A 12,002-nucleotide genomic window follows, 5' to 3' on the forward strand; every position below is an offset into this window, starting at 1 on the left:
GTTCTCACGCAAGTTGCCTGACTTGAAAAACATGAAACGGTGAAAACTGAGATCATGCTTGGACCGGTTGCTCGCCGAAAGGGTGATCCAGTCATTTTATAATTGGCCGCAGCGACACAAAACTAATGGCGTCCGCTTTTACAATTCAAGTATAGTGTCGCCGCACGTGTGTCGACCACTACCATGGAGTTATGCATTCGGGCTATCGAAGCCGTGATGTTGGGCTCGGCAGTAGAGAACTACTATCCGCCGAACCACCGTATTCGTCGGTATACATGCAACACTCTGTGACTTTGCCTTCAGGATGAAAGAAAAGAACAGCGAAAACTTTTCAATTTTCATTTCTTTTATTGCTTGAGCGTACGTCACTGCCATCTCCGCAAAAGCGAACCGTGCGTCATTTGTGCATTTGTCTTCCCCTCGCTGTGCGCGCGTGCCGGCACGCGCGCACGCACAGCGAGGGGAAGATAATTCCGCGTTCCGCGTTTCTGCTGTGTTCGCGTAATGCTAGAGCAAGAAGCCAGGGATGCCTGTGCACGATGATACTGTCCTAACTTGCACGGGCTTTTCTCGCGTGCATCCGTTGATTGATTATTTACATTTCCCTAAAAAAAGAAGAAAAAACACGAGAAAAAAAGAACGGCAGGTGCAACTCGTCTCAAGCTGTGTTGAATATCACAATGTCGCGATGAGTGATTGTTTACGTAGTCAGCGAGAACATAATAAAGGCAGCTTTCGTATGTGACGCAGCGCCTTATCGAACAGACCTACATTTGAAAACCCTAAAGAAAACCCATGCACGAGGCGCCATCTATTTTCTTAAGGCGCAAGTGTGCGCCTGTGTCCCCTCCCAAGGTAACATATGACCGCCATTACGACACGAGCGATAACAACCGTGATAACAACACACAAACGGTTTAGTCCTTTCTGGTGCTTTCCAGTTGAGATGCGCGCCTTTCTTGTGCCGCAATTGCTTCCTGCTTACTGTTGTATACGTACAATACGGTGTTTTCGTTCGAACACAATAAAATGTTGCGCTGGATAAGAGAAACAAGCTTATCGCTAGCTGTAGATTCGACTATGCCGCGCCATTGCTCCGACATTATAGCGAATGTTGAAGATCATGCATAAATCAGCAAGAAGAACGAACTACATCATTTCTGTGGCATTAGTTAACGCAGCGATTAGCGGAATAATATGTTTGAGAACACGCAAGGAAACAGGGGACTGGTGAGAAATGTTAAATATAAATGCTGGCTTATAACTCAGTTTTCGTGACGAAAATCCACGCAGGTTAACTTTCTTAACAAACCTGTGATTACGCAAACAAACAAACAAACAAACAAACAAACAAACAAACAAACAAACAAACAAACAAACAAACAAACAAACAAACAAACAAACAAACAAACAAACAAACAAACAAAAGAAGAACGAAAGAAAAGAAAGAAACATGCGTGGGTCGCATTTCTGAAATTAAGTGCGCTTGTCAACTCTAAACGCGAAAGGCTACAATTTGGGAAACTGTCACCGGATGTGAAACTGTCAGGCTTCAGTATATTTATCAGTCTTCTTGCTGAATCATAAAAAAAGGAGAAAACACGTATGCACAAAGTGATTCACTTTCGTTTCGTGACGCGGTCACTGTGGGTGTTTCCAAATATTTTATCATCTTGTCTTATCATCGCCTGCAGCTGCCTTTACTGTTACAGATCTCTTGACCTGAACGGACTGTGCTTTCTCGATATGAAGCATCAACATTCAGTGATTTGATTATCATAACGAGGGAGCATCTAATTTATAATCATCCAATCCGTGATTTTCTAATGTAGCGTAGAAATTATAACCTGATTTTCAAGACACATGAACTACTTGTGCGAAGCACCCTATGGGGAAATGAAGTTTACTTTCATTGTGTGCCCGAGGGAGTTCCTATCGCTTATAATTTTACGGGGTGGAACATTTATTTTTCATCCAAGGGAAAGTTTTCCCCGGCATTTTTACTTGCATGAAATTTCCCCCACCTTGCGGGGTTCCACAGAACGGCTTTGCCAATTATTTTCATGCGCTCGTCCAGTTCATTGCGTGACAATCACCTGACGTCACACTGTCCTACTGCCTCCCGCTAGTTTTATCGTGCCACGAAAGAAGCAGCAACTTTAAGAGCTCTCGATCGACCGAATCCAAAGGCCATGGGCGTCGTCGCATCGCACTGTTCTTAACCACAGCCTATCTCCCAGCCGGCATCCCGCGAGGTCGTTTATCTCTGACGGCCGATGATTGCTAAGCAACCTTATCAGCCGCAATTGCGGGTCCGCACACAGACAAGCCCGCTCTTCCAAAATGGACCCCGCTTCGAAGTAACCGCCAGGCTGCCGTCGCCGCCGCATTGGTTCCGGAAATGCGCTGGTGTGTTCGTGTTCCGCTGCTGCTCGTCGCCTCGTGCTTGTGTGGCTCTGTGGTGGCCCAAGGTAACGTCGTACTTCGTCGCAACGGTTACACGGGCGTCACCATTGCCGTCTCACCGAGGATATCGCAAGCAAGTCTGCCTGACGACTTTGCGCACACCGTCGCCGAACTCGTCGAGTTGGCATCGAAGAAAGTGTACCAAGAGCTGGGTCCAGGCCGTGCCTTTTTCCAAGAGGTGACTCTGCTCGTTCCCAGTTCACTCAGCGCTTCGACCATCGTCGACAGCAACCGCAGCAGTCACGACTATAAAATCACGGTGAGCTCCAGGCCCAGCTTCAGCTCATCGCACTTCGTGATCGAGCCCGACAAAGGCGCCCTTTTCGGTGAGCACCCGTACACCCTGCAGTATGGCTCGTGTGGTGTCCAAGGCCTGCGAACGGTGCTGCCTTTCTCCTCTGTCGTCAAGATCGACGGCGAAGCGATGGCCGCGGAATGGCTCCGTCTCAGGTACGGCGTCTTCAGCGAAGAGCTTGTGCCGGATGACCCTCTGTACTCGCCCGAGGCGGCCGTCACGAAGCAGGCCGTTCTTTGTGAAACGCGAAGCGCTCGGGACGTGATTTACCAGTCTGATGATTTTCGTGGTGTCAATCTAAGGGGCGAATCTCCCTACGAGCGCGCCAAGTTGAATATCGTCCAAGAGGCTCCGCTGCACCTAGTCGTCGTCTGGAATGTCGAATCGAGAGATCTGTCCACTCCCACGCCGTACGCGACGACACTCACTGCGCTCAGGAAGTTTGCTCAGACACTGGTCCCAGAGCGCTCGATGATGGCGTTGGTGGCCTACAGTACGAGCGTGTTTTATGCCGACAGTGGGCTCATTGACATGAATACCAAGGAACAGAGAGAACAGTTCGCCAAAAGCTATCCGACATCTCGTCGTGTCACTTCAACTCTTGAGCGGGCAGTTGTCAAGGCTTTGGAACTCCTGGGCGCAAATGCACAAGAATGGACAGGACTACAGGGCTCTATTCTTTTAATATCTCACGACGAAATTCGTTTTGAGGACCTCAACGCTGCCAGGAAAACGTTGGCCGGTAAACAAGTCAGAGTTAACGCTCTGCTTCTTTCTAAAAGCGGCGCTGAAAACAACGTTGAAAAGCTCTGCTCTGAATACGATGGCAACGTGTTTTTAGCCCAGTCTTACAAGAAAAGAGCGCTGGCTTACACGCAGCAGACGAACGCAATCGCTGCTTTGGCATTCAGCAAGACATCTTACGCGGAGACTAAGGCCCCGATAATCTTGAAACAGAAAGTAATAGACCCAGTTCAACAAGGTGAGGAAACTACTGAGGTATTTTATGTTGACTCACAAGGCATGATGACGCTTGGAGTGGACATCGTATTCGAGGAAGCAGATGAAGCGTCTTATTATACAAACTACATTGTACTCCATTCACCGACAGATAAGGTTTATGATGTAGACAGCCCAGAACTAACAGCTCAGCCGTTTAATGTCCAGCAATTCAAGATACAGAATGCTTCTGCCGGTCAGTGGACGTTGCGGATTAAGCCTGAGACTTCTATGCCCAATCCAGTGAAGCTTGAAGTTTGGCTTCAGACGTCTTCGATTGCCGATCCGCCAGTTACGATCAGTGCCTGGCTTAGCTCCGAATTTTCGAATGTAGACCCTTCGAAGCCGTTTCTAATTTACGCCGAAGTTCGGAAAGGCTCAAACCCTATTCGATTCGTTAGTGTCACTGCAACAGTGGTCGATCCAGAGGGAAACCTGACTGAATTACTTCTTGTGGACAACGGGGCGGGGATCCCCGACATCACCGCTGGAGACGGTATCTATAGCCGATACTTCACTGGATTTTCTAAGAAGGGTCTATATACCTTGTCAGTGCGTGCCGAAGGGTCCGATCAGAGCGTCATAGTCGGTGGCGCCGCGTGGAACGAAGCGTCGACATCACCGCCAGCTCAGTGCTGTGGAAGTCAGTTTCCAAAAGAAGGGTCAGTGTTGTCGGGACCGTTCTTGCGTTATTTCGAATACGGATCGTTCTTCAGCATCGCTGACAGGCCTCGAGGTGACATATACCCGCCAAGTCGCGTTACCGACCTGACAGCGAGCCGCGTCGGCGATCGTGTTACACTCGAATGGACTGCACCGGGAAACGACTACGATCACGGTACGGCAAAGAGCTACGAAATCAGATTTTTTGACACCGCCGTAGACTTCACGCAGCTGTTTGAAACGTCCGGAAAGAAAATCGAGGAATACGATATCGACAATCTTGCTCACTCGCCGAAACCCTTCGGCGAACGCGAAACGTGCGCGTTCAATTTTAACCACGGTGATCGCGGTGGGAGCTACTACTTCGCTATCCGGGCCGACGACGATTCGAACAAGGGTCCCGTGTCCAATGTGGTGGAAGTGACTTTCCCGGCGCCTACACCTCCCGCGGTTGTTCCAGGAGGAGATGGCACGCAAGACACAATCGTAACCGGTACGGAGACCAACGACCGCAATTACCTGAGGGGTGGTTTGACGTCCCTTCAGCTTGCCTTAGCCATCGTGCTTCCACTGCTGTTTCTGTTGATTCTGATCATCATCATCGTGCTGGTCGTGTGCTTTAGGAGACGAGGAAAACCGAGCAAGGGGGGCTCGCAAGAAGGTTCGCCGCCGCCACCGCCCACGAGGGCGCGGCCCATCATCTCGGCTCCCATCGCACAGAACGGTTCGACGACTCCAAAGAAGGAGGACAGTGACGACAAAGCGAGCCCGTACGCGACGTCGCTCTTCAACGGCAGCAGCATCAGCCCCATTAACTCCTACTCGGCCGACTACCTATTGGACCAATATGAACACGAGAAAGCCAAGAAGGCGCCACAAAATGGAACCCGGAGGACGCCGTCGGCTCCGCAGCGCGCTGACCTGTCCTCCTCTTCAGGTGCACCCTCGGAAGACCAGTCTTATCGTCCGGCACAGGTATGGACGACGCCGCAGGGCAGGGACGATCGGGACGACATCGGCCTGCCGGCCGTAAAGCCGTACGTGACCAAACTGAGTCCCGTGCAGAGCCCGCCGTGTGACCCAGGATCGCGTCGCTTGCCTCCAGACTTCTCGACTGTGCCCAGGAGACAGACGTTTGTGTAACTGCGAAGGAGCGAGGCGTGGGAGCCTACAAGTGCGTTTTTACAAGTGCTACGGGCTTCTGTGTAGTGGTTCGGCCCCTCAACCGCGTTCTGCCCGTGCGAGCTTTGTCGGTCTGAAAGCAGACGAACGGTTTTGTTGTGAGGGGAAGGTGGCATACATATACTGCACAGTGTGTGTAGCTGCAACTTTCGATAAGACAAGAGGCCGGTTCCGGCACACTTGAGTGACAATCGCGTGTGTCCTTGTTTACAGCTTGAGAAAGTAGTTTTGCATTGCTTGTGCAGCTGCCCTAACAGTTCTCTTCCTAAACAGAGAATCCCTAAAGCATGTGAGTACTATCGGCGTCAGATGAAACGCGAACAGAGGAGCGCGTGGCAGAAGCATAACTGAAGGTATAGTGCGCGTCGTCCTGTCCTCACCATTGACAGGCGCGCACATCCGGTTTGACCGCACTGCGAGGTGATGGTGCCATTACTGCTTCTTTTCGTTTCTGTTCTGGTTCTCTTTTACTTGAAGGCTAGAAAATAAAAATCGAAGAATGCAGATACTAAAATATCGCAGAATAGGGCGAGTATTATCGCACAGTGCGGTGAAACCGTAAGTGCTATCGGTTTCAAGTGAAACGCGAACAGCGGTGCGCGTGGTACGGTTCGCGCCATCATCATAACTGCGCCAGTATCTTTTCTTGCTTGGAGCTAAAAGAGAACCAGAACAGGGGGAAACGAAAAGGGGGAGCATAACCTCGCAGTGCGGTCAAACCGGATGTACGCGCCTGTCAATGGACTGGACGATGCGCACTGTACCAACTGTACCTTCCGTTATGCTTCGGCCACGCGCTTTGTTGTTCGCGTTTCATTTGACGACGATAGTACATGCTCCATTTTACCGACGATTTAATTCACCTTCGACATGAGCCTGTAAGGAAAGTTAAGCAGCCTCCCATTTTTTTTTTAACTTCACAACAGTATAGATGCTTCCTCCGACGAATGTTTCCGTTGCTGATTTGCTTGAACTTGCACGTCACCTTTCCTATCGTGCCCGCGAGTGCGTGGTGTTGGTCACTCGAACAGATGTACAAAATAGTATCGTCTATTTTTTGTTTTAGTATTGCACTGCGTTTTACATTGCCAAGATTTTTACTCTTTGTAAATACACTCATAAGCTGACACTGCATTGTTTTATTGTGTTCACTGTAATGCGATCATAGCTAGAAATTTTTTAGCGTCATTGCGTGTGTGGTGTTTTCACCGTATGAATGCTGCGAGAACCAAATTCAAGAGAAGCCAAGAGACAACGTCGCGTTCTTCCCATACCTGCATGTAGTTTTTATATGCTCAGTTTCTTGTTTGCGGTAAACGCATCTAGCTGCTTGTAGTCCGTCGTATGAAATGTGTGAAACGAAAGCTGAATAAAACAATTTATTCAGCGAATAACAGGACATGTATCTCGCTTGGTGCTGGCAATTTTCATTATCTCTTTCGTGAATCATCTCGCAAAAGCATCAAAGCTTTACTGAATCGCCTTTGTTGAACTGTGTGTGTTCCTGAGATTATGCTGTTCTAATGCGAAATTTCGCGTTCGTTTGAGTACGAGTACAACGCGAAATATCGCTGAAGCTGTTTCGTCCTTATCGATTTAAATCACTTCCCATATCCCTCTCAGAAGTTTATGTCGAGTTTAATCTCGGAAATGTCGAGATTACTGTATAAACGTCCTTTATATGTATCGTTCAATAGTACTTGCTTGTGCGTGCAAGATGTCGTTAAGGGAACAATAAACCTCGCTGTTGCACACGTCTCCTTAATTTTCGGCAGCTTCGTAGCCACAAACCGTGGCAGTCGCTGTTCGTAGAGCGTAAACGGCTGTCTAGCTCATATTATTGTTCCTTGAACTCATAGCGGGTTGAGGGTGTCGATTCGGCCACGTGGTCGAATGATGACGTAGTGACCACTTCACCAAAATACCTGCGCGCGCATCAGCATTGCTGAAAGCCAGCTCACTGTTCTGCTTTAGAAAAGAGAAGAACTTGGGCGGAACATGCGTTATATAATTTTTTTCTCCTTTATCTGTAAAACGTCCTGTGCCAGACACCTTACGCCATGTGGCCTGCCTTTTTTCGGCAAGGCTGCCAGCCGCGCTCAACATTAGCTTTTATCCGGACTTCGTTACTCCTTTATTGCTAACGTAATCTCATAGAAAGGCCAGAATCTTGGCGGTGGCCTTCTTCTTGAAGGATGTCGGCCCACTGTAACACTGGTGGAAGTAAAAAACTACTATCCCTACCTCGTGTAGCTCTCTACTAATTTGCTATCGCAACTAATGCTTCGCCTTTCGGGCGAAACTGCGACTTTTTTTAACATGCGTGAAGTTTCACGCTGATTATTGTATAGATGTCGTGAAGATGCGTGTGTGTTTCCCTTAAAACATCATGCCGGAAGCAATCATCATGGTTCTCTACATCGCTACATTCTTTCCCGGTTACAGAAACGCGTTCGTGAGGATTGAGATCACAGCTATCATTACACAGGCACTGAACTCTGTGGTGGCATTGGCATTCTTCTGCAGACCACCAGGTCGCGGATTTGATTCCCTGCCGCGACAGTCGTATCCTTGCGGCGTCTCTTGTGGAGTATGTCCCGCGAGTAGCTTTCCCTATTGACTAAAAAAAAAAAAAAAAAAAAAAAAAAAAAAAAAAAAAAAAAAAGCCATGTGCACTGTATGTTCCATATTCATAACCCATGATCATCAAATGGGATCCTGTATAAAAATTCCAAGCAGACTCAAGTCGAGTTGCCATATACATAATGCTAAGCATTACGTAGATATTGGTTGTTGTCGTAATGATACCTACTGACACTGGCGTCAAAGAGGTTCGTTGAAGGACGGAACATGCGCAGTGGCGCTTACCCAGTGGCCCATACGTAGTGGATCCCGTAGCACACACCCAGTGGCACAGCACAAGTTGTCGTCAAAGAGGTTCATTGAAGAGCGGGACACACCTAGTGCACATAACCACGTAGCACATACCCATGCGGTGGCACATACCATGGGGTACATACCCAAAATTGGCCCAGAGGCACGTATTTTTAGACTGCGCTATCTAGATACATGACAGTAGCCAGATAAACGACAAGAAGTGGGTTGACCGAATAAGAAGGTTTTGCATTAAAACTTGTAGGAAGGAAGGAAGGAAAATAAGAGGCGAAAGGCAGAGAGGTTAACCAGGATAAGTGTCCGGTTGGCTACTCTGCACGGGGGGATGGGGTAAGGGCAGTAAAGATGAGAAAACCAGAGAAGATTAAAAAGGAAGAAAACAAAAACAAAAAAGAAAAAAAAAACACGTCTGTCCGCACAATTCTATAGTTTTTCATGAAGTCCTGTTTCTTTCAAAAAGCGTACTAGCGCTTTTAAAGCAGTTCGTTCCGACGTCGGCTGGGACCATGGACCAAGAATTCTGGCTTCCGTAAGGGGACGGCTGTCTATCTTGTCGAGCGTGGTTCTGAGGACTTTCCTTTGTGCACTAAAACGACTACAATCACACAGAAGATGTGCTATCGTCTCTTTGCACCCGCAAGTTTCACAATCTGGACTTGTGGCCATTCCCATCAGGTAGGAGTACGCGTTGGCGAATGCTACTCCAAGTCTTAGGCGACAAATGAGAGTTACCTCCCGTCGTGGTAAGCCATGTGGAAGGCGGAACTTCAGATCAGGATCCAGGGAACAGAGGCGCTGGTTATTAAAGTCCGTTGAATTCCAGTGGGCTAACGTAAGCTCGCGAGCAAGCGCACGGAGCTTTCTTGCTGCGTCTGTTCTGGACATAGGATAGCGACGCAATCGGTACTGGTATGTGAAGATCGAGCGGCTGCGTCCGCTTGCTCGTTTCCAAAGATACCACAGTGACTTGGCAGCCATTGAAAGAAAATGTTATGTCCTTTGTCAACTGCCTGATGGTAAATTTCGCGTGTGTCCGCGACAAGTCGTTCGTGGGGTCCACGGCGTAGTGCAGAGAGCAAACTCTGGAGGGCGGCCTTGGAATCGCAGAAGATAGACCATTTCTGGGGCGGTTCCTGTTCAATAAATTTCATTGCTGCACACAGAGCTGTAAGTTCGACAGCCGTCGTCGATGTCAAGTGCGATGTCCGGAATTTTATTACTGTAGATTTTGCTGGGACAAATACTGCAGCTGCTGAACTGGAGTGCATGACCGACCCATCTGTGTAAACATGTAAGCGGTCACTGTGGACTTCACGTAGTAGCAATAATGCTGCCTGCTTCAATGCTGCTGACGGCATTTGTGCCTTCTTATTCACGCCTGGAATGGTGAGGCATATTCGAGGTGAATGCAGAGACCACAGTGGTAACGAAGGCCATGCTGCAGGGACGTAATTCGATGGTAGCGATGCTCCGTGTATAGTCAGGAGACGGCTAAAACTCGTATGCGGCCTAGTTGTTGGCAGGCAAGCAAGATGGTGAAAGGGCGTCCTTGCGACATGTCGAATGTGCACTCTTAGAGCGTCGACTGCAAAGTATGTTGATACAGGGTGGTCACATGCTATGGCGATTGTGGCCGCTGTGGATGCACACTTAGGGAGGCCGAGGCACGTCCGTAGAACTTGGGCTTGCATACTCTGGAGTGTTCGAAGGTTCGTTTTACTGGTGCTTCCCAGCACGGGCAGGCTGTATCTTAGGAAGCCCATAAATAATGCATGGTACAGCTGTAGCATCGATTGCACAGACGCACCCCAAGACTTTCCGCCGACAAATTTGAATACATGTGCTATTGCAGTCAACCTCTTTTTCATATATGAAATATGTGGCGTCCAAGACAAATCACGATCGATGATGACTCCAAGGAAACGGTGTTTTGTTTCGTAAGCAATTCCTTGTCCATTTATGCGTATAACATATGGAGTCATTGTTTTGCGCGTAAATGCGACTAATCGGCACTTTTCGGAGGATAATTCTAGGCCTTTCATACGCAGATAGGACGACGTTTGTGTGACCGCCTTCTGCAGTCTCGCTCGTATCTGCGGACGAGTTACGCCGGCTGCCCAGATGCAGATATCATCTGCATAGATGGATATATGAACCGTCCTTGGCAATGATCCAACAAGGCCTAGCAGTGCTACGTTGAAGAGCGTGGGGCTTAACACTCCGCCTTGTGGCACACCTTTGCTGGTGACATGGTGGGATGTCATTCCATCTTCTGTAAGTACGAAGAAGGATCTATCCTCCAAATAGCTGTGAATCCAGCGCAGTGCACGGCCACCAATGCCCACATCGATCAAAGCATCGAGGATTGCTTGGTGCGCTACATTATCATATGCGCCTTTCACATCAAGAAACATCGCCACAGTTAAACGTTTCATGCTCTTTTGGTGTTGAATAGATGTTACCAAATCAAGCACGTTATCGACCGATGACCGACCGCGCCGGAAGCCCGCCATTGCATTGGGATATACCTCATTGTGTTCCAAATACCATTCAAGACGCGTCAACACCATCCTTTCCATTAGTTTCCCAACGCAACTGGCAAGAGCGATGGGACGGTACGATGCCAAGTCTAATGGAGATTTAGAGCTCTTAAGTAAAGGTATTAGGCGGCTGACTTTCCACTCACAAGGAATCAATCCTTCGCGCCAGGATTCGTTGTATCTCTCCAAGAGTACACTGCGGGCTTTGTGGCCAAGGTTTCCAAGTGCCTTGTATGTGACACCGTCGGGCCCAGGCGATGATGACTTCCTACAAGTCGCCAGCGCAGCTTCGAGCTCCTCCATAGAGAACAAGAGATCCATGCGAGAGTCCTTGGATGCCGCAACATCACTTGCTAATGGTACAGGTCGTGATGGCAAGCCAGCGATTCTTGCGCAGAAATCCTCAGCAACGTCGATCTCACGTCGTCCTTGATGCAGGGCAAGAGACTTAAAAGGGTGGCGCTGTTGTGGAGACGATTGCAGGCCACGCAGAGTTCTCCATATGTGGGACAGAGGCTTTCGAGGATCCAAGGACTCGCAAAAGGATTTCCACTTCTGAGATTGTAGCGTATCGATGCGGCGCTGGATTTTCTTTTGGATCCGCCTCGCCTCCCTCAGATCATGAATACATTTTGTGCGCCTGTATCTTCTTTCCGCGCGTCGGCGAATCGCTCGAAGCCTTTCCAATTCACCTTCATATTCATTATACTTTGGAGAAGGCCTAAAAGTGAACATAGCCTCTTGCAGTGCATTTCTAATCTGATTCTCCAGAGATGATGGGTGGCCTTCTTGACATTCGTCTTCCATTAGCGATCTGAACTTCGTCCAGTCTGTTCTACAGAGGGCAGTAGATAGAGACTTGGCCACTCCCTTGATCTTCAAATAGGTAGGAACGTGATCACTTCCATGGGTTTCTATGTCTGTGAACCACTTTATACTGCTTCGAAGACACTGAGAGACGA

At 48.7% G+C, this 12,002-nt stretch overlaps 1 protein-coding gene across 1 annotated transcript; it reads left to right on the plus strand.

The window, feature by feature from the left end:
- The first annotated feature begins 1,856 nt into the window (after positions 1-1,856).
- On the plus strand, positions 1,857-7,902 carry LOC119446699 (calcium-activated chloride channel regulator 4A). Its single transcript, XM_037711209.2, has one exon. The coding sequence runs from the start codon at positions 2,402-2,404 to the stop codon at positions 5,564-5,566; it is 3,165 nt and encodes a 1,054-aa protein (XP_037567137.1). The 5' UTR covers positions 1,857-2,401; the 3' UTR covers positions 5,567-7,902.
- The last annotated feature ends 4,100 nt before the right edge of the window (positions 7,903-12,002 follow it).

Source organism: Dermacentor silvarum, chromosome 3 (assembly GCF_013339745.2).
Source record: "Dermacentor silvarum isolate Dsil-2018 chromosome 3, BIME_Dsil_1.4, whole genome shotgun sequence".
Classification (NCBI taxonomy): Eukaryota; Metazoa; Arthropoda; class Arachnida; order Ixodida; family Ixodidae; genus Dermacentor; species Dermacentor silvarum.

What these genes read in the sequence shown, in the direction of transcription:
- LOC119446699 (XM_037711209.2), top strand. Translation starts at nt 2,402, where the DNA reads ATGCGCTGGTGTGTTCGTGTTCCGCTGCTGCTCGTCGCCTCGTGCTTG.